The sequence below is a fragment of the Tachysurus vachellii genome, chromosome 1, assembly GCF_030014155.1.
Source record: "Tachysurus vachellii isolate PV-2020 chromosome 1, HZAU_Pvac_v1, whole genome shotgun sequence".
In the NCBI taxonomy this organism is placed as follows: Eukaryota; Metazoa; Chordata; class Actinopteri; order Siluriformes; family Bagridae; genus Tachysurus; species Tachysurus vachellii.
The window spans coordinates 24,015,605-24,039,255 of record NC_083460.1 but is presented as its reverse complement, the minus strand read 5'-3'; the positions used below and the strand labels follow the sequence as shown (position 1 = coordinate 24,039,255).

At 39.0% G+C, this 23,651-nt stretch overlaps 1 protein-coding gene across 1 annotated transcript in view; it reads right to left on the bottom strand.

Moving 5' to 3' along the window:
- Window positions 1–1,231: 1,231 nt before the first annotated feature.
- Window positions 1,232–23,651, bottom strand: part of wdr18 (WD repeat domain 18) — a 75,702-nt gene continuing 53,282 nt past the window's right edge. The window contains exons 8-10 of the mRNA XM_060878727.1: window positions 13,740–13,906; window positions 7,078–7,146; window positions 1,232–4,371 (exon numbers count right to left, since the gene is read on the bottom strand). Of these exons, the coding sequence (XP_060734710.1) occupies window positions 4,243–4,371; window positions 7,078–7,146; window positions 13,740–13,906 (365 nt within the window). The 3' untranslated portion in view covers window positions 1,232–4,242. The remainder of the gene's footprint in view (window positions 4,372–7,077; window positions 7,147–13,739; window positions 13,907–23,651) is intronic.

Here is a 23,651-nt window from a genome sequence, read left to right as displayed (position 1 = left end):
CATTCACACACACACACACACACACACACACACTCACTCCCCTGCTCGGTGTCATCAAGTGACAGATTGAACTCATGCTCACAATCATTTTAAAATGACTTTCACTCAGACACATCACAACGAAGTATTAGCTCAGTTTCTGCTCCATTTCTGACATCAAGACTTTTGTTCTTTATCTTGACATCTTGGTGATTTCTTGACCCCAATGTCTGCCTGACGTTACATGTGTTTAGAATGAATCATGATGTTTCTTGATCACTTTTGATCTGGGCAGGAACTTGTTCGTTTCCTTCCTTCCTCCCTTTTCCCCCTTCTTCCTTTAATCAGTCTGTTTAAGACCAGTTACAAACTGCAGTGATGTATCAGAGCCCACAGAGTCATCAGAATCAACAGTAGTGGTGTGGTTTATATGTAATTAAAAGAAAACTTCTTGGGATTTTGTCAGTGTCCACTTTAGGTGTAATTGTGAATACATTTATGGATATTTTCCTATAAACAGGTACAAACAGTGACTCTGTTTTTCCATTAAGGATCTTCAGCTGCATCCACTCCAGCAGCAGAAAGCAAAATCTTTTATTGTGCTCGTTATGTATTAAGTTAAGTAGTGAGCTAGCCAATTTTGCTCTATACATACTTTAAAATAAACAAATAAATGATCCACATTGTCCAGGAAACCGCTTCATCTTCAGGATGCTTACTAACAGGAGCATGTCGATATGAAGAATGCGCTCTGGATTAAACGCTCATCCCCTTGTGCTTCAATTGGCCACTTATGGTGTGAGGGGGAAGTCATGCTGGAAGTGGGTTGTTTATAACTCATTTCTCACGGTGGGTCATTAAAGAGGGGCGTTTTGTACATAATGTGGCTAGAAACCTACAACAAAATAGCTTAGTTTAAAAACCCAGAATTACTGAATGATGAGGCTAATACGAAGCGTTCGCTTCATGCGTTTTATCCTCTCCTGATATGTAAAACATTTATTTCTGCTCATTTTATGACCAAAGACAAAAACAGTTTTGCTTTTCAAGCGACACCGCAGCTGGTTAGACTTCAGTAATCAGCCGGATTGGAGAGCCGGCGTGTTTGTCGGTAATCAAGCTTTTGCATTTTGTTCTTTTAATTTCTGCAGATTGTCCCAAACAGCAGCACATATTGCTTAAAACGTAAAATCATTATTAATACAGATAAGATGTAGCAATAAATAAATATATAAATGACAGACAAACTGTATAGCTGAAAAAAAGGGTTTTATTTTCCTTCACTGAAAATATTCCATTTTCACACAGTGTCAATCTACAATAAACTCCTGCTGCCTAAACGCATAGTGTGTGTGTGTGTGTGTGTGTGTGTGTACGTGCACAAAAGCAATTCCCTGCACTGTGAACAAGAACAGGTGAAAGAGTGTAATTCAAAAGGAAAGTGATGAGTGCTGCCACCGGTTATCAGCCTTCTTCACATCCTGCTTAAAGTCGATGAGATTTGAAATTTCAGATCTACATCACAAAGGCTAAATGAGTTAACTAGATAAAAATCCAATGCTTTCATATGTTTGGAACAGCAGCAAGTTCTTTAGCTGAATAAGAAAGTTTTCTTTTTTATATAAATCCAAGTTGGATGAGATTAACTTTGAGTACTTTTACTAGCTTCAGGAGAAAACGGTTGAAATTTGCTTGCATGGGTCACAAAGTGCAATAACAAGTGGAAGAGGAACGACGAGACGACACGTCTTGTCAAGGAAAATCCTTATTTCTTTTTTTTCTAAGCCACAATCCACAGGAAGGTGTTTACAGAGCTTTAAGCCCGCTGTGGTAAATTTTGAGCTGTCTATCAAAGAGAAAACCATCTGCATTCCTGTAGAAAGGTATGTTCATTTCTTCTTAAAAACTTAATCTGAAAATCTTCCTGTAATTTAAGTGCATTTTGTTGGCAAAAAAAAAAAGAACCAACAAGAACAACCCAGACTGTGTGGATGTGATAGTTTTTACTAGGAAAAAAGTAGTATTAACGTTACATATAACGTATTAGATCTCGATTAAAGACGGGGTGCACAATGTTTGAAAAATGCTTCAGAAAACTGAGTCGGGCCAACTAACAAAACAAACGTGTAGCCAATGAGCAGAAAGGGGCGTGTCTTGTCAATATGCGGTGGAGAGAGTGTTCGGCGCGCATGTCTGACATTAGCATAAAGTGACTGAAACATTGACATGGCGGATACCTGCCGTTACCTCTGCCTCGGGTTCTAGGTGTTGAACGTCGTCTTCCGCATGAAACGGAACTAAACCTTTCACGGTACAACACACAGTACTACAAAAACACATTTGTATTACCATAGAATTACTCATTTGCCCCTTTTGCACCAAAAAGAACCGGGTGCTGTTTCAGAGCTAGCACTGGTGCTGGTTCAAAGTTGGTTCCACTGGCGAACCTTCTAAGAACCGGTTTGCCTTTCCACCAGCTAGAGAGCCATCACAGAGCCGAGTCTGACGTCACTGTATACGTGTCCCAGCAACTTTAGCGCAGCAGCGGCAAACACAATCACATCAACAATGACGGATGTTGCTTTACTGTCATTAACACAGAAAAAAGTTAGCCTTAGCATGTAGCTACTTACTATCATGTGTGCTGATAATGCATCATATTGCGGTAAAGTAAAAGTGTATTAAACATTAGTATACTTAAGGTATATTATCAAATGCGCTAACGGTAGCCCCGCCCACAGACCCTGACACAAGTGGTTCTTAAGTCTAGACCAGCAACGTTTTGGTGCTACTTAAGAACCACTTTTCCTGGTTCAGAGCCGGTGCTTTGGCTGTCGAAAAAGAAATAACTGGTTCTAAATTAGGCTCCGAACCAGCACTCAAACTGCCTCGGTGGAAAAGGGGCAATTGAGTTCATTTATTGATAAAAAAAAAATATCCCTTCGGCCAGCTGCCCCAGCAGGTTCCGCCATAATAGTTGCCTGAGTTATGTATGTATGTGTGGGGTGGAGCTATGAAAACAGTAGTGACACCCATTTGGGTTAGAGGTGTGTTTGTTTTGGTGATTTCAAATGTCAACATTGGTTTCCAAACATCGTCTACCCCATCTTTAAATCTTGTTGCCACTCATGGGAATTGCTTTATAACGATAACATACAGCTATAATATTAAACATATGTAACGAAACGAGGCAAAATGGTGCAGTGGTGAAGCATCGTAGGTCCGTGTCTCTGCTCAGGTGTGAACTTAGGTGTGATTTTGATTTCATTCATGGCTTTGAAATTTACGGAAACCCTAAGAGTCCATGCGTTATTTCTTTTTTCTTTTGTTTTGTCGTGATCTCCACATAAAAGTTGATCTCTCTTGTGATCTATGCGCAAGAACATGTTCGAGATGCAGCAAACGTGCAGTAATGCAGCATCATGGGATAAATCACATGCATAATAGCGCTGATAGAGGAAAGCGAGCGTGCGCAAGCTCTTACATCACAGAACATTAAATGAATACAAATCACAATCGTTTTTGAATAAATGTGCGACAAAATGAATATAGAACAGCTGACGGTATTTATGAGAATAAAGGCTTAACGGTTTAATAATCCATTACATATTAAAAAAATAGGGTATATGCAGAGATCATATGCAGAGAAAATAATGTTAATGTCTTATATGTTGAGATCACAAGAAAATTTTATATAAAGATATAAAAAACGCATGGCCTCTTAGGACTTCTGTAAAAAAATACATGCTCACACCATGTTCAGGTATAAAAGCTAACTGTTTAAACCTGCCTTAATTTACTCCCGTGGAACCGATGTATGGATCTGAATGAAGTAAATTCATCAAGCTTTTTTCCCCCTCAGTGTATAAAAGCAATGAGGAAATCCCTTTTTTTTCCCGCTTACAGAATCAGAGTAAAACGGAGCTCATGTGAAATGATTGCTTTGCATTATTTATGGATTCTACTCCATGATTTATTGAGTTCATGACGGTCAGCTCTGCACATCGTCTCATAATGTAGAAACAGTATACAAAAGTGTGGACGGGAAGAAGAAGAATTATTTGAAGAATTATTTAAAAAAACAAAAAAAAACAAAAAAAAACACATGCTTCCAGAATATCAGATAGCTCATATCAGGGGGGGAAAAAAGAGCAAATCACTGTGTGTCCAAAACCATGGAATATTTGACTGAAGTTTAAGTCATTAACGACCAGCTCATGTTTGAGTAAAGTGAGGTCACTTCCTGAAGGTCCTTCTATATTTTTAATTAGGTTTTGTAAGGAGCTGTGTGGAAAACTCGTACAAATCTTTGTTGATTTTCTTCAGGGTCTTCACCTCTTCTTCCAACTCTGACACACGTATTTTGGTGTTCTCTCCATCGCCGAACACGCTCTGTGAAGGTGGAAAAACAAAATGGAATAAAAAGTTATAGAATAAAAAAATAATAATAAAGACAGAACTACAACGCAATCATTTCCTCATTAAGTGTGTTGTTTAGTCAGTTTTCTTTTACTGTATTAAAGCAGTTCATTTGCTTCAGCACTGGGACTTCCTCAAGCTGAAGGCTGAAAGGAAAGGAGTTTAAAAAGGTCATTTGTGGTTCAAAGGAAAATTGGTCGACCTGAGGCTTATTTACTGAGTGAGAACTCTAACCCTGCCGAGGAGAAAATCTCAAACATTGATAGGTTTTACAGGAACTAAAGACCAATTCTGCACGACGACGACGACAAAAAAAAAAAGGGACGAGTTAACGTTCTCTTCGGGTTTGAAGAACGTCTTGGCTTCTTGATGAGGTCATCAAATCCCATTAAAAAAAAAATCCTTAATCTAGCAGAGCAGATATCGACATTGCTATTGTGGAGAATTCCGCAGCGCAGGCAAACGGTGGAGGACAGCAATGCAATTTTCCCACAGATTAAGAAGCAAGGAGGGGGTGGGTGTGGGGTTAGAAAACTCGTGCTCTCCATTAATTTATTTATTTTAGCATTTCCTTCAAACGAGTGCTGTGGCTCGCCCGCGGGATTCGGCTTCTGTTTTGATTGAGCGTAACTAATCCACTTAACACCACGTCGGGTTCTTCCTCTCTAAGCACAGTGGAGAAGGTCCCACAGTGACAAAATGCATTAAAATTCCCCCCAAAAAAGCGTCTCTCCTAAAGGTCAACAGGCTAAGGAACCACTGCAGCCGGGTCTATCGGGTGAAGAGTTTGAATAAAATAACCGCATGTGAAGGTAATGAGAAGAACAGCGTTGTATAACAAGTCAGTTCGATTTTTTCAACCTTGGAGGCTCCATTATATCACGTTATAATCCTTCCTGTAGTCAGCAGGTGGGATTTGCAATAATAAGCTCTTAAAGCATTAATGTCCAAGCCGTTTCTGTATAATGTTTAATTTTTTAATGCATGTTGATGGTAACGCACAAGCAATTTATTAGGTATGTAATTTAACAAGCTATTAATGAAAGCAAATAGTTTGGTATATAATATGTCTGAGGTAGAAGTGATGAGGTTCTTGATCTTGATTTGTGCACATTTTCTTCTAGTCTTTGGTTAAAGGACTCACAAAACAGGGCTGTTTTTGTAACCAGGATGAACATTTGAATTCGAGGTCCATATGTGTTTGCCCATAATTGATTGTGATCAGTGGATGGACAGAAGATGAGCTGAACAGACAGGTAAAGATGATGATTCTCACCTGTCTTTTTTTTTTGTGTTGATTTGTAACCTCCATCACGTAATCCTTCAATTCTTCCTTAAGCTACTCTGATATTTCAGTTAAATATTATGCTGAAGTTTCAGTGTGATTTCAGAGTTATGTTCCATCATAATATGTGATCCGTATAATACAATAAGTAATGTTGGGTTTAAATGTTGGTGTAAAACAAACTGATCAATGGCTGGATTTCTTCACACTTACATGGATCAGCTGTAACATGCAGAGCGCGTTCCTAACACAGCTCATTTACAGCATTCACTGATGCTAACAACCTCAAAGGTTTAAGTGTTCATGCTGGAAATATGAAATGATCACCAGGCGGTAAAAAGTAGCCAGATGGAAGTTATTTAGACTCATTTCTATGCAGTAGCAGAACGGAACATGAAAAGTCTGGAGACGGATGGCAGAAATGTGATTTAGGTGTGAATTAAATGAGACGTCAGTGAAACTTTACACAGGGAATCGGGCGGCATGGTGGAAGAGCTGCATGGTGTTAAAAAAAGCTTTCATTCAAAATGACCGGAAACCGAATAATCAAAATAAACAAACAAACAAATTTACTGATTAAAGTGAATTTAATCTTACAACTTGTGGCTATGCCCAGACAGATCCGTCCATCCTCCAGCACCATTTCTTTCTTAATAACAGAACAATTAGTTTTATTTGTCTTAATTTATGAGTTTGTCTTCGCTCGCTTCCTTTATTGTTCAGATTTTTTAATTAAAATAAACTGACTGGTTTCCCCTGAATGTTCTAGATGATATTCCTTGTCCTTGACTTTGTGAACTAACCTGAGGAGTGTTTTTGAGACTACAAAGATGTTCCGTGAGTCACTCAGGATAAGAAAAAGTCTGTGAAAGCTATAAATGTTACAAAACAAGCTATTTTAACCTTTTCAGAAGATATTCCAGATATTTCAGTATGGAAATTCACAAATATCTATGAACTAATATCGGAATGTGCAGGATTTTAAGGGGAAAATTCCAAATTTCTGGGAAAATTCAAAATTTCTTGTGTAAACACTCATACCAATAAATCTTTGTATCCAGCTCAATAAATGAAGCCCAAAATAGCTTGGAAGAGCTGGTATTTTGTTATGAATGCATAATGTTGACAGTAAAACTGAAGAAAAATGAAAAGAAAAAACTAATGTTAAGTGTTTCTTTGTAGCAGCTAAGTCACAATCCTGATCATGTAGCGCAGCTCAAGCTAGCAATGAACACGTATTCAGCCAAACAACCAAACAAAAGAAAATACCAATGTAAACTAATGTAACTTCAGCTGATTAAGGACATGAACTTTGAGTTCCCTCAGAACTGCAGTAAACGATGAGGAAAAATAACAGGTTCGGGAAGCAGGGTGATCTGGATTCTTTCACCCACCTTGTCTGTAACAGCGCACATAAGAGAATGGAGTCGGTCTGCTTTCTCCAGATACGTTTCCTCGGGCTCCTGAAAGAGAAGATATTAAAACAGATATTAAAATACATCGCTCCTATACAGTATGCTGCAAATCTATGAATCCATCACCAAGATAACACGGGTGCCATTATTTACTGACAATGAGTAATACAGAGGAAAATGAATCAACACCAGGTCCAGGTTATTAAGAGATGCTAATCGGCATCACGATGTTGACTTTATTTTTATTTATCTAATGAAAAGATGTGTTGTCGTATTAGGAATGCGTCATGCAAGAATTACAAGCATGACTCCAACTAGTAGTTAGGTGAGATTAGTTTCTTGGTTACTCCTTAAATCAAACCCCCTCATTCGGCTGCTCCCTGTTCAGGGTCGCCACAACGGATCACGTGGTCCGCATATTAGATTTTGGCACAGGTTTTATGCCGGACGCCCTTCCTGACGCAGCCCTTCCATTTTTATCCAGGCTATATTTACTGAGAGTACAGTACTTTTCAGTGGCTGGGTTAACACCCTGTGCAAGAATCGAACCCAGGCCGTGGCAAGGAGAGAGCAGGATCCTGTCGCTGGGCCACCTGGGGCCCTTAAATCAAGCCCTTTTCCAGTATTATAAATAATACATTTATAATAAATACTATTTAATATCTGGAAGTACATGTCCGGATGAAGGCTAGGACAAGTTTTAGAATAAATTCTGTCCATCTTTTCTTTGAGAAAATACATCATACTTTTATTATACTCATTAGTCATCTGAGCAGCTGAGGGTCTTGCTCAAACACTCAACAATCTTCTGCTCAGTAGCCTGACATCTTAACCACTGAGCTGCAGACTTCAACTCCTCACCACTGCTTTGCTGTCGGTTTCCAGCGATTACACACTGGATCTAGAGAGTGTACGTATAAATCTCAGCACAGGCACCCAGGTGGTGGACTAAACTTCCTGTGGCTGTTTGAACAGCTGAGTCACTGGCTGTCTCCAATCAAAGAATAAAGACCTTCCTCTTCACTAGAAACTCCTTTTGAGCAGACCCTGACCTATTTTTTTTTACCAACATGTGGATTTGTGTAAGACTGCAATGCACATCTAAGAGTTGATCTGAATAAAGCCGTTGATCTGAATAAAGTAATGAATACTGTGGATTTAAAATATATAAATAAATAAATAAATAACAACTGGTTATGGCATGTCTAAGATAAAAGGAACTCAAATTTTCAGCATTTCACCAGGTCCACAAGATTCACAAATCCAGCTGTTGGATTTGTGGTACATCCGTGTTATACTCCCATATTAATTTACAGCAACGACACTACAGTAGAAAACATTTTTCACATTTGGCTGAGTGTAAACGCAAAGTAAACAGAATCTTGGATTGTGGTGTTTGACGTTTCTCACTGCTTGAACTTTACCTGAGGTTAACTATAAATCCTAGTTCTTTATAATCTGACCTTTCACACTGTACATTCCAAAACCCTGGCTTAATCTTCTTCTAATTTGCATATTCGCACCATCACCAACCGTGATTAGTTAAACACAGCATGTGACGCTTTAAATAACGGCTCGTCTCACAAATTCACATTGGTGCAAAAAAAATAGGCTCGACACTTAGCAGCTCCTTCAGAACTGGGTCTACAATTTCAACACCACCAGGAGACGTCTGTTGTTATGCACTCAAGCAGGTTTTATTATTTTTCACATTTCAAGGCTCTGGGTTGTTGATCGGAGGACTACCAGGCTACCAGTGTTGGGTCCTTGAGCAAGGCCCTTAACCCTCTCTGCTCCAGGGGCACTGAATCATGGCTGAACCTGTGCTCTGAGCCCAACCTCCAAAGTTTTGATATGTGAAGAAAGAATTTCACTGTGCTGAAATGTCTGTGTGACAAAATAAAGGCTCCTACTGTAATGTTTTTTAAATGGGTCATGTACTTGTCTCTGTTCGTTACTATTATTTTAAGTTAAAGGTAAAAAAGGTACAAAGCAAAACCAACGTTACTCACCTATCGAGAAGGAAAAAAGCGACCTCGGCGTCTTAAGTAAAGTTGGCCGCATATTCACAGATTCGAGTTTCCCGAGTGAATAACTCATATTGACAAGACCCGCCCCTTTCTGCTCATTGGCTACACATTTGTTTTGATTTTTGTTTTGATTTTTAGTTTGTCGTCCCGACTCAGTTTTAAGCATTTCTCAAACATCGGAGACCCTGCTTTTAATTGATCAGTCAGTTCCTTAAATACTGGATATATAACGGATAAACACTTCACTCCAGTTGATTCCTTTTTTCTTCAACATTTGACAATTTTTCCTGTTTAACGCTGCAACTATTTACACAACACTCAGTTTGTGTGACTGTACAAATCAGGTGATATAAAGCACACACGGTTTAATTTTTGATTGGGTTTCTGTTGCTTACCATCGAGCCGTAACATTCTAAAACCGTATGGTTTCACACTACAGGTCTGCCAAAGCGCTGCTAATTCCTCTTCAGAGCAGGGTTTCATAACCCAGGGTAAAAAGCCGTCTTAACCCTGCTTTTAAATTACAAGTGAGAAACGTTCCTCAATCGGGGGTTAAAAGCAGGGATTAGCTCGTCAATAAGACGATGTGAAAAGCTGGTAGGTGTCTGATACGTGTGTCAATCCCAAAACAAAGCTGTGCCTAGTCCTTGCCTCTCCACTGTCAACACTATAACAATGAGTGCCACCACTGTAGTGCTAAAAAAATGTTCTCAAACAGTTCTGTCCAACAATCAATCAAGTCTGATTCAGTGTCAGCTCACATGCAGCAGGATTGACAGCTTCCTCCTATCAGTTTAACAGTGTGGGAGTTAGCACTTATTAAACAGCACGGTCGATAAAGCACTTATTCTTAATGCGGTAAAGGTTTTACATATACACCTACATGGGAGCGCGCTGCACACCACAGGATCCATTGCAGATTAACAAAGCCTTCTGGTCAAATCATGCTTTAATAACCACACAGCCAATAACAACAACCAACACCAGTGTGTTACAGTTTCACATTTCCGGAATGAGTTCTGTTTAACAGCTTAAACCCAAAACAGTGTAAAGCAGTGGTTTCCAATATCACGAGCAGCTAAAGGTTCATAAAATATGTACAAAATTAATTAAATCAAATGACTCAATAAACCTGTTTAATTTTCAACCCGTACAAATTCAGAGATGTCCCGCCCCTTTCCGGTGTTGTACCGAATCTGAGCTCCCGGATAAATCATATTCCTCTACGTGTGCATGTACATCACAGTGTGATCCAACCGCTCATTGATTACTTTCACACACGGCTAGCACCAAAACCGTACATCGAATTATATAAACTCAAAGCAACTATAGGCAATTTTGAGCAATTCGAATAAAATATAAAGAATACACAAGGCAGATCCGTTCAACATGGAAGCTGCTAGGGATTCGACAACGTTAGGAATAAAGCTACCAATCTGCCAAAGCAAAACTGATGAATAAATATATTTACATTTACAGCATTTGGTCGAAAGTCTCATCCAGAGCGACTTACATTTTAATCTCATTTTATAAAACTGAGCAATTGAGGGTTAAGTGCCTTACTCAGGGTTGAGTTTCGCCCAGCGATGGCAGTTTGGCGGACCTGGGATTCAAATTCACAAACAGCAAACCTGTTGTGTTAAATCAATAAACTTGTCATTTAACTTTACATAAATAACTTATTGCAAAATAAGATTTTGACTTTGAATTCAGCTCTTTTCTGGCACTTAGCTATGTAAATAAATGTTATTAATAATAATGAATAATAAACACTTTGTCCAGCTTTCGACCACCGTATTTTTGTCCAAGTAGCTCTCAGAGGAAAACAGGTTAGAGCCCCGTGGTGTAGAGGTTATTTTCTTCGATCTTTGATTTTTATCTGCTGTACTTCTTTTTAAACAGTCGAGTAATCCTGTTTTATAACTGTTTATACCAGCAGTCTGAAGATGTCGATTCGTTTTCTTTACTCGCAGCTCTGACGATGTGACAAAGCTGCGGCTAACGAGACAAATCACAGGTATTGATTTTGAATTGAATTTCAACACTATCAAGTCCATAAAAATGAGCTTAGAAGGCAATCATTTCTTACAGGCATGAACATAAATGAGAATGAACAACAAAACACGTGCTCCACGTTTGAGTGGCAGTTGGATTTCAAAGAGAAAAAAAAAGAGGGGAAAAAATGAAGGGAGGTTTCTGCTGAAAGTGCTGAACAAAAAACAGGTCAGTTTCATCCTCATGGGGCTGCAGTTTTTAACTCGCCAATTAGCCAAAGCATTAGTTACCTTCTCGCCTACAGGTTTCACTATTCACTAAAGAGTACCACACTGCTGAAATATAGATTGGTGAGGCTGAGTTGAGTCAGTTTCGGCAAGGGGTGTTTTTGATCAGAGGTGATATGTCAAAGAAGAACATCTCTGTTAATTAAATTCCAGTGTTGCAAACTATGCATATTAGTTTATTGTATTTTATTATTATTATTATTATTATTGAAAGATCCGTCAGACATCTATTTAAAGTGAAACTTTTCGTCTTAAGCTACTTTCTTTTCCTTTTCCATCTTTAGTCAGGATTTGGTGGATTACACGTCGTCCCGAGTCACACTGACGGCCAAAGGTTGGCCCCATCAGGAAGCAAACAAAAAAAAAAACACATTGTACAGTCACGGAAAACCTGTGTGTTGTGAAACAGGAAAATATAAAAACGCTGAAAAAGGATAAGACGTCAACTGAGAACGTTACGGCTGGATGGTAAACAACAGAAATCCCAATAGAAATGAACTGAAATGAATCAACTGGAGTGAAGTGGAGAGAGTCTTAGTTTTGTAGTTATGGTCAGAAAAGTATGTTCAGGACAAACTGGGTGGCAGACAGAAAATACAAGATTATACAAGAAAAAAAAAAAGATTATAAAGCTGTGAAAGAAGATAATACCTGCTTGAGGGCAGAACATAAGATGTGTCCCACTTTTTTTTTTTCCATTTTAGAGCCAATTGTTAAAGATCGGTCGAGTGATGAGCCTGTAATTCTCGCCGATGTGAAAGTGAGAGACAAACCGTCATTTAAAGCGTCACATGCTGTATTAACCCAGTCATGTTGACGCAAATACGCAAATAAGAAGAAGGTTAAGCCAGTGTGAAAGGCCAGATTATAAAGATCCAGGATTCATTGTTAACCCCATATAAACTGAGCAGTGAGAAATTCCAACACGATAAACCATGATCCTATTTACTTGGAGTTTACACTCACTCAGGAAACTATTTCACGTGTGAAAAGCCGTGATCAGAGCGAGGGTGGTCGCGGTAGGAAAAGTGTGATTTATCCTATACATCACCCTCAGTTGTTTTAGGCTCTCTGACAGCAAACAGGTTTATCTAAAAAAATCTTATTGATGTAACTTACATCTTATCTTTCATTGAAAAAGCTTATTTTGGAACGATGACAACATTCCCACAGGCTGCAGGGATTAGCCTTGAATCAATGAGGAGAGCAAACAACCGTGCTGGAGAACGTGTCGGAAAAGAAGCAGGAGAAAATAGACAGAGAGAGGACGCAGGAGGCGGTGTAAACTGTGAACGTGAAACGTCTGGACGTGTTAAAGATCGAAAGGAAAAGTGTAAACACAGCAGGTGGCTGGCAATTTGGAAAACCGTATTATTCACGAACCTTTAATTGATTTTGACGTGGAAAGGCTTAGTGCTGGGCCATAAACAGCTGTTTGTTAACAATACTATAACATTTATCTTACTTTAATGTAGAAGTGGAGGTGCCACAGTGTCTCTTACACTAAATCTTTAAATGTGTACCAAATACGATAAACAGGACACGACACACTACTGTATATACGACAGTGACAAATGGTCCCTGTATTTCTCATTAAACAATGTTCTTTTGAATAATAGGTATTGAAGAAATTTGAAGGATTTGAATTAATATAAAAGTTTGTGTAGGCTTTATTGCGGCGTTTTTTTCTCACTGTAGCTAATTACGGTGGCAATCTCACGACAATGTTGTACGTTAAGGTCTGCGATATACCATAGCAAATACATGTACAGAAAATGAAACTGTTACTCAGTGGAATTTGGACCAATCACAGATGGAGTGGTATCCGAACGAAACACATCATGGTTATATTTACAGTATTTGGTAGACGCCCTTATCCACATTGACTTGCATTTTATCTCATTTTTTTTTATACACTTGAGCAATTGAGGGTTAGGTGCCTTGCTCAGGGGTCCAGCAGTGGCAGCTTTGTGGAACTGGGATTCAATCTCACAACCTTTTGATTGGTAATCCAACGCCTTAAACACTAGGCCACCCACGGCCTAACCCATGGATAAGAAACCTGATGTGGTTTGAAGTTTCGTGCAAGCTGAGAAGCTTTTCTGCTCACCGTGGTCGTCCAGAGTGATTATGGGTTGCTATACACTTCCTGGCAGCTTGAGCCTGGACCTGACTGTCTCTTATTAACAATGATTCAACCCACAAACTATCACACTGAAACAACTGTTAGGGTTAGACATATTCCACATACTCAATAATCTTAATAATAAGTACATTTGGAATAACTATAAATCAGTAACGGTTTATATTACAGGTTTGTCCATTGTACCTGGCAGTTGGCACCCAGCCTGAGACACATTCCTCCGGTTCCGGCTCCTTCAGCTTGCTCTGAATTGTTCAGATGACGGCTGAAGCGAGGTAATGGGATGCCAGGCCGACTGTCGGGCAGGAACATGTTTCCGGGAGCTGGGATAATAGCAGCGTTGGTCACCTGACCTGTGGACAAAAATTCAAGATCCATGTTTGGTTCCTGCAAGGCCTCAATAAATATATTAACAGTTCATGCTCTTGGATAAATCAGCCAAGGATAATTAGATATGTTATAAGGGATGTTGATTGGAGGGAGCTGCACTTTTCTAGTTTAAATCAGAAAAACTTTACACTGTAACCCTTTCCTGTAAATTTCCATGTAATTCCTCCCAGTACTTTACTTACTTTTTACTATTATTACCCTAAACCCGGTATCATACTGCAGATACACTGCATTCTGGGATTGATTTTTTTTTTCAAATTCCAGAAGATTCCAGGTCTAGCAAATTCATTTTAACTTCTCTCCAGAGTTTAATGTGATGATAGGAACAGACGCTGTACTGCGGCCAAACTTGATTTGTCAGGAAGACTTGGATGAATTTGTGTGTGGTTTTTAAGCCTGTGACGAGGATAAATGGACTTTGGAGCATGAGAAGACAAATAAATAATTGTTCGTCTGAGTATAACGGTAACAAAATTTGTTGAAGTGTTTTAACCTTGGAACGGTAAACTTTTTGTACTTTTGCTTAATCCCGTGCAAATATAAAGTGATATTTCACTGTAATTTTGCAGCTAAATTGCTCTCAGTTTCCAGTGAGCATTAAACCAATTAATAATAAAACAGGAAATGGTTTTGCCTCTGTGTGATTTGACATCACCTTTTAGGGCATGAAGTTTAAAATGATTAAAAGTATGACTAGAGAGAATACACAACTGAGACATCCTAGAAAATTCCAGAAGTATTTTATCAGGTGTGAAAGCTTACAAAGAACTTGTAGGATGATAAATCAGTAAAGCACATTAACTCAAAGTGATGCCCTTCATTTTTTACGGCTGAAACAAATGCTCAAGTGCTTTTCAAGTCCCAATCCCCTCCTTTTTTTATTTGCCCATTACTTCCAGTCAGACACATAAGTCCCACATCATCGAAACTGCCCATCTGTCTAAAGAAATAAAGGATCTTTCTCTGTTATTGCCTCTTAGGAAAAGATCCATAAAATAGACAGTGCAATGTACCCTGTTATCTCCGCATCACATGGGCACAGTTCGGTGGAGATTAAGGTGCACAGTTTGAAGATTTGGGAGATTCTTTGGCATTTCTCTAAAGGATCCTGGGGATTAGTTTTCTTACTTCAGAACAGAAGATGAGCAGCAGAAGCAGCCACAGATCTGATGCACCTTCAGCAAGTTCTTCAGAGTCAGAAACTTGTAACTGTCTCTCACTTATTTGCGGCTATAAAACACAAGAAAGCTTTTGGGCCAAACTTTGTGTGTAAACTTTTCATGTCACAACTATGGCTCACTAAATAGCAATATAATCAATAATTATGCGATTGAGTGGCTGATTTTGATCGCATATAGCACATAATATGTTACATTAAAAATAACACTAACATCAGACACAATAAAGGAAAAGTGTGATGTCTGTGACTTTAACTGTGACATGGGTGTTAGTTTCAGATGGGCTGGTGTGAGTATTTCAGAAACTGCTGATCTCCTGGGAATTTCACACAGAACAGCCCGAGGTGTTTACACAGAGTAGTGTGGAAAAAGAAATTGAGTGAGGGACAGTTGTGCAGGTGGAAACCCCTTGTTGCTAAAAGAGCAAAGCAGCCAGACTGTTTCAAGCTTCGAGGAAAGATATAACAACTCAAATAAACACTCTTCACAAACCTGTTGAATAGAAAAAGCATCTCAGCATGCACATTAGACCAGAACTTGAGGTGAATGAGCTCAGAAGATCTGACAGAGCTCCTAATTTAGCTTAACTAGGAATCTTAAGAGTGATTCAGGATCAGGATCTCAGAGCAACTCTAAGGAAAGAAAATACAAACACTTGTCTTAGAGAGGAGGCGGGGCTAAATCTGTTACTAGGTATGAAACTCTTTTGAAGAATGTGATTGGTTGTTCAACAAAAACAAGAAAAAAAAAAACACGCTTTTAAAATCTGGTCTCTATGTTAAGATATTTGAGACTATATCGTATAGGGATTACGTTCGTGACCAATCATATTAGAGATGCGCTAACGTCTGTATGTTATAAATAAATATAATAAATGTAATAAATGTAAACATCTCCGACACAGAGCAGAAATGTCATAGCGCCAAATTATATCATTTCTGCCACTATGGCATTTCGGCTCTGTTTCAGAGATGCGTATCTGTAAATGACACATACATTTAGATGCACATACAAATATGTGACGGATCTCTAATATAATTGGTCACAAAAATAATCCCTACACAAGCTAATCTGTATCATCTTATTAACTCACCATCATTATTAAACATTGTATACAATAAATTTCTTCTCCCTCTTCCCCTTTCGGCCATTTTCTCCTCTGATAAGAAACTCTGAAACCTATTAAAAGCCCTCCTCAGTGCTCCTGAAACATTTTGACCTTAAGAGCTCTTTTAAGGGTTAGGATACTTTACGAATATCTTTTATCTTTACTACAAACTTCTCTTTAATTTTAAGGATTTCTAAGAGTTTTCTCAGAATTACGTCACTAGGAGCAAATCTTCAAACTGACAATTGTCATGAATACAGGCCCAGGTCTTCAGATGAGGTTCCACTTTTGTTAGAATGACTGTGTTATAAACTGTGTTATAACTGTGTTATTTAAGTTATCTATGCTGAAATCCCAGAAAACCAGCAGTATCTAAAATACTCTAAAATACTACACCAGCCCATCTGGCACCATGCCATACCATACCATAATTAATCCATGCCATAATTAATTAAAAAGTCATTAAGATCACAATATTCCTCATTCTGATGTTTGACGTCAACATTAACTGAAGCTCTTGACACACATCTGCATGATTTTTTTTCCCCGACTGCGCCGCTGCCACCTGATTGGCTGATCAGTTACTTGCACGAGTGAACAGGTGTTCCTAATAAAGTGGACATCATGTGTGTATCTTAACTTATCTTGCTGCCTGACCGTATGTGTCCTTGTAATGTAAGATTTTGGGCTGTGACAAACACAATCCCGTCAGGGATCAATAAAGTCATAAAGAACTCTTTCGCTCTCTCTATCTAAATTATATCACAATAGACTTTACGGAGATATCACAGTTATCACTGAATCGTTTTTTTTGTTTTATAACGTTTTAATGCTGTTTTTTAAATAATAGACATATTAGATTTTACAGAATGTATTTTCCCTCCTTTTGGATATTAAATAACTTTTTTTTTCTAGATATTTAATAAGTGTAAAGCTTTAGCAAATGTAACGTGACAGTTTCACGAGTGTCTCTAAAACTTCTATATCTCGATGCATTGTGTGGATCGGACAAATTTCTTGTACAAGTCGTACAATATTTTGGTCTTTTTTTTTTTTTTTTAAATGTTGTGTTAAAAGGGAAATGATTCAGCTTGGAAACAGTGGACTGTGTGGAAAATAGAGTGGAGAAAAGTCTGGTTCTTGAGATTCGCATAAAAAAAAAAAAAAAAAAGACTAAAACGAGCCACAGGGGAAGTCTGCAGTCTCTGCAGCAGTTCTTGCGCCATCCAAGGTTTTGAAATAGTCAAAGCACAACATGCAAAACATAAACCACAAGTCAGAGGGGAATCCCATGTCCATGCCCAACTGGTCTAATTAAAAAAAAACTAACAAAAAAAAGAGCACAAACAGCACAGTGCAAAACATGTCAACATGGAGCTCTAATTCAGGCAGCCACTAATCTTCTGAAAACAGATTAAAAACCCAACGCCACAAGCTCCAGCCTCAAGCCTCTGTTTTTTTTTTGTTGTTGTTGTCTCTAGTTTATTTTTTTCTTCTTCCAAATCTAAGCCTGAACACATGAGAGTAAAGTGCAGCCTCTGACAGGTTCCAACTAACCAGGACTAACAATACGAAGCAGAATCCAGGCTCTGAATGTTTACTTACCAACCAATTACCATACAGTATAAACATCGGCTTCGGGTCAACGACTACAGGCGAGCATGTGACCGGGGCACATCATCTAGATAAAGTGCAGCAAAGATAATTAGCTGTCATCTGGCCTTCCTTCCATCCTTCCTTCACACTTTTTACCACTCGTTACACCAGCAGAAAAAAGAAAAGAAAAGAAAAAACAAAAAACAAAAAAAAACACCATTCCACGAGAGGCAGATATTTTCAGCAGCAAGTGGTTTAGATATATAATCTTTTTTATATAATATTTATAATTCTATATAAATATAGAATTTATCATATTTCTGCATAAATACACTGCTCAAAAAAATAAAGGGAACACTTAAACAACACGATGTAACTCCAAGTCAATCACACTTCTGTGAAATCAAACTGCCCACTTAGGAAGCAACACTGATTGACAATCAATTTCACATGCTGTTGTGCAAATGGAATAGACAACAGGTGGAGATTATAGGCAGTTAGCAAGACACCCCCAATAAAGGACTGGTTCTGCAGGTGGTGACCACAGACCACTTCTCAGTTCCTATGCTTTCTGGCTGAAGTTTTGGTCACTTTTGAATGCTGGTGGTGCTTTCACTCTAGTGGTTGCATGAGAGGGAGTCTACAACCCGTGAGCCACTTGTGTGGGTTGTGAAGAAGTGTGACTGACTTGGAGTTACATTGTGTGGAATACAAAGTGTTCCCTTTATTTTTTTGAGTAGTGTATAATCTCAAATATAATAGACAATATGGATAATATTGGATCATTTCCCTAAATTAAAAAAAAACAAGTATAATACTTCTGTCTCATTTGTTTGATTGGGTTCACTTTGTTGACTTTCAGAAAAATCTGTTGATGTTTTTGGCGTCGCATTTATGCCGATATAGAAATGTCTTTTTTCTGCATGCACGGAAATGTTTAAAACGCATTGCCTGCTGTCGTCGTTTCCTTATTTGAACTGCCAGAGTGTCTCATGTTACATCGCCGTTCTTAATTAATCGATGTTCGACAACAAAGTCATTTCAGCAGCTGCCAAGTCGAATGTCTTTTAAGTCTCTTTTTCTAGTCAACAGAACTGATTTGAAAATCTTAAGCAGCTTCGAAGGCACTGAAGATAATCAGCAGCATTTTGCTGAAGCGAGCTGTTTTAAAAGCTGAAAATCAAAACAGCTAAGACATTTGGTGTTTCCCCACAAAAGCCACGCTCCCGAACTCACCGATGCTAGGCCAAGAAAGAAAAGGCAAGAATTATGACTGACAGGAGCGTAAACAAACTTCCTTGGTCCTAATTACTGCTATAGATTTCTTTTCCCTCCCTCTTGTAGGGTCGCAACAAAGAGTTTGAGCAGGAAAAGAAATAAATAAAAATCAATTAAATAAAAAATAAATAAATTACGTTTATATAGAAATTAAATAAAAAAAAATAAAAAATATATTTTTTATTAACTATTTAATCAGCAACAAACATTAGAAGTACTTCAGTGGATATACTTCGTGTTTCCGCGTGCGGTCGTGTTTCCTCTTCATATAAATACTACAGACATGTAAATGCCCTCTCCAAACTTTTGTGAATCTATTCCAGGGTTCTTAGATTCACCGCCATAAAAATGAAGCATTGCTGTATTATAGCTGTGCACTTACAGGTGAGGGATGAGGCAGGAAAGGAAAAGGGATGAGCCTCATGGAATCAGGCATGAATCAAAATTAACACAGAAAAGGGGTTGGCTCTTAGAATACCTTAAATTCCATTACAGATGACAAGGCTTGGCATTTTTGCTAACGTAAAAAAACGCAGGACGACATAAGCAGAAGAATTTGCCTGTTTCTGTTTAACATTTTGCCCCCGTTGCTAGTGACATAACAGCATTAGCTTAAATGTCAGCGTCTTGGGTCGAGATTAAGCTCAGATTGAGTTTTAAATGGAAATTGAACGTTACGTTGGCGGAACGCCGGCTTCTGAAACCGGCGAGCTCAAACACCACGTCGACGTACATCAGTGCATAGCGTTCTCCTCAGCCGGCTCCTTTGAAGGGAACCGAAGACCTTACGGGTATCGGATGGATTACGTTTAAATGTTAATCATGGCTCGAGTTCTCCAAAGACTTCAAATACTCCATCATCAGACTTTTCAATCTGCACTGGGGTAGGCTGTACCGGGAGCTAATTTCTCACCGGTGCACCAAGCTTCATGCTAAAGGGAGGATCAAATGAAAGAATGAGACCATGTTGGTGCTGATTTAACACAAGAGAACTGGGAGGTGATAACCTCCAATTGGTTGGGGGGAAAAAAAATAAAAAAGCCCTAATACAAAAGAGCTGGAGCTTCCTTGGCGAGCATGAGGGACTGACGTTCACCAGTTTTTAGCTTCAAACCTGTCTGATTCGAAGGTTCGACTCTACAGCAGAGAGTTGTTTATTTAGACTACAGATGCACTCAATAAATCTGGATATAATTATTTGGTACAAACAAGAAATAAACATGAAAGGGTGTTTTTTTTTGTTGGTCTTCGGTGGATTTCATACTTTCAATAATAGATTAATTGGACAACAAAACATTCCATCAGTCTATTTCAGTCTAAACTTCTCCCTTCAGGACCGACCGTCTGTAATATAATGCTGAGTACAGTATTTCTTAAAAACAGAAGACTAATGTATTAATTACGCACTGCTCTCGTACATAACTTAATGCTCCACAGGCAAATAACAACTAACATCAATACAACTTGTTAAATAATAATGGGACCTCATTAATATTTAATATTCACTTTGGCTAAAGGCTTTGTACTTTCAATTTGAGACTGCATAATACTGATTAATAAGAGCAACTGGAATAAAACAAATTGAAGAAAAAAAAAAAATCAGCTACTACACGCTAGAGGTAAGAAACGAGTATAAAATAAAAAATAAGAAAAATCACCCTAGGCCTGCATTTGTATGCCAGAGCATTTTGGAGCATTCAGCAGTTTAAAAATCTGCTGGATCATTATTTTTCACCATTTTTAGAAAATAAATGAATGTAAATGAACTGAAAACAGTTCAGAAAGTTTACTTTACAGTTCATAACCCCAACCAAATTCGTCAATATGTCAAGCATGCTGTGTGTTACTGAAAGAAAATGGGTAAAAGAGTCCACTTTTAAGGAATTAGGATGTGTGCACTCCAGTTTCTGTTTGCTTTCCACTTGATGTGCTGTAGATATTTACATTTACAGCATTTAGCAGAAACCATTATCCAGAGCGACTTACATTTTTATCTCATTTTATACAACTGAGCAATTGAGGGTTAAGGGCCTTGCTTAGGGTCCCAGCAGTGGCAACCTGGTGGACATGGGAATCGAACTCACAACCTTCCGATTGGTAGTCCAGCACCTTAACCTACCACATCCCCCAGAAAATCGCTCAGGTATGGGTTACGTGTTATACATCACATTTGGAGTAGAGGCTGACATTTTTTAGGGATTTTTTTCATTTTTTGGGAAACAAAATCACTATTAATCACGTGGCTGGAACGGGACAGGAAAAAATGTCAGCGGGAGTGGGCGGGACCGGGAATACACGGTTTGCTTTGGTATGGCTGGTTAAATGAATGAAAATAAATAAATAAATAAAAAACACGGGAGTGGGAGGGAATGGTAGTCATTCTTCTGGGATTGGGACAGGATGGGATTTTCCCCAGTTTTTTTGCAGGATTGGGGTGGGACAGGAATTTTTTTTTTTTGGGAGTGGGACGAGAGAGGTTTGAAAATCCACTCCCGTGTGACCCTCTAATCTGGAGGTAGGGTTAAACAATGGGCACTGAGTTGTATAAGGCTTTTCACACAGATTAATTCTGAAACCTTGCTTTTTAAACCTTTTTTTTTTAAACCCTGAAACCTTGCTTAGAGGAGCATTTCACACTTGTGCTACTTGTTACCTGTGGTTTTGAAACCCTTCTCTGAAGCAGAGTTAGCATCATGTGTGCAGCGTTATCCCCAGTATTGCAGCGTTAGAATGTTACAGCTAAATGCTTAGCAACAGAAACCCAATCAAGAATTGACAACACATCGGAGGAGAGAGATGGTGAGAGAGGGAGAGATGGTGAGAGAGAGAGAGAGAGAGAGAGAGAGAGAGAGAGAGAGAGAGATGGCGAGAGAGGGAGAGATGGTAAGAGAGAGAGAGAGAGAGAGAGAGAGAGAGAGGGTGAGAGGAGAAAGAGTGGGAGAAAAAAACAGGTGGAGCAAGAGTAACAGAGGGAGGAATAGATGGAGAGAAATAAGGAGGTGGGAGAGGGAGCGATAGAGTGCGAGAGAAAGAGGGTGAGAGAGAGGGAGAAAGAAAAAGAGTATTGGTGCTAATCCCGGGTAGAGGAGTTTTTCACACTTGCACTTTAAAAGCAGGGTTAGTACTCTTTGTTACCAAGGGTTACAAAACAATGCACTGTTAGAATGTCTGAGCAGTGTGAAACGTCAAACACGATAACCCAGGATTCTGTCACCAAGGGAACTATTTCACGTGTGAAAAGCCCTCCACTGTACTGGAGTCTGGAAGTTTGTGCCAGAATTTCACCTTTAAGCCTCAACACTCGATGGCTCGTCTCTGTGCTTGGACTGCATTCTAGCTCGCTCCCAAAATGCGCATCTGCCAAATGAGTAAATGTAATGGAAATGTAAATTTCCATCTTAACATCTGAACAGCTCATAAATAAAGATAGGGAAATAAAAGGTGGGCGCTGGGAGCCCAAGACTGGGTCAACGTTCTTTTCTCATTTAAAATGTCTGTAAAACGTACCCCCTCAAACAAAACACAAGGCAAATGTGATAGCTTCAATCAAAAATTGACACTTTACCTTTATTAGTGGATTTAAGCGTTAAACGAACAATAAACCCATCATCTGTTGAAATCTCAGACTGCGTGTTGCTCGAGTAGCCCAGTGTATTTATTCCTTGTTGTGTGCTATTGGTCCGGCTAATTATCTCTCACTCAGTTACAACTATTGATTCATTGCATGCTGGCTCCTACTGCTGGAATTACACTAATGGTCTGTTCCACTCCAACTGCAACACACATTTATAAACTGTGCACAATGCCAGGTAGGGTCACAGAATCATGACGTTAAGAGAGAAGGAGAGATGGAGAGGGAGGAAGAAAGAGAGGGGTAGCAAGAGAAAAAGGGAGGGATAGATGACAAAAGAAAGAGAAATATAGAATAAGAGGACATGAGCAGGAGAAAGAGAAGGTGGGAGCAAGAGGGGGCAAAAGAGAGAAGAGGCGGAGGAAGTGGGGGGCGAGAGGGATGGATAGAGGGCGAGATGGAGAGAGAGGGCGAGATGGAGAGAGAGAGTTCCAGCACACTGCAGATACAGCGTCCTGCCACAGGAAACTCCCACAGGGACAGTGGGGTGAACATAAAAGCTACGCATGTAGCTAATGGTGGCAAAAGAACTTGCACAATCGCATGGCTTCCAAAGACTACATTGATCAGATGCAGCTTCAAGCAAAACTGATTTGCATTGTATTTTTCATAACGGCTTTCAGATCGGCAATAAGTCTACACAACACTACATCACCACAGCCGTAATATATTGGAGCAAGCTTCTTTAATCTGCCGGGGCTTACGGAGTGAAGTGTAGAAAATCGCCTGGCCAGAGCCTGGTATAGAAGCAGATTGTCTGCAAATACCAGCTTTCTTTCTGGATTTAATACAACCTGCCTGTGAAATTAAGAAATGCTAGACTGCCTGGTGATATGGACCCAGATGAAGACTGTGATTCATCATGACTCTACAATTACTAAAATAGATAGAGTCAAGTTCCAGACAGATGCTGGTCA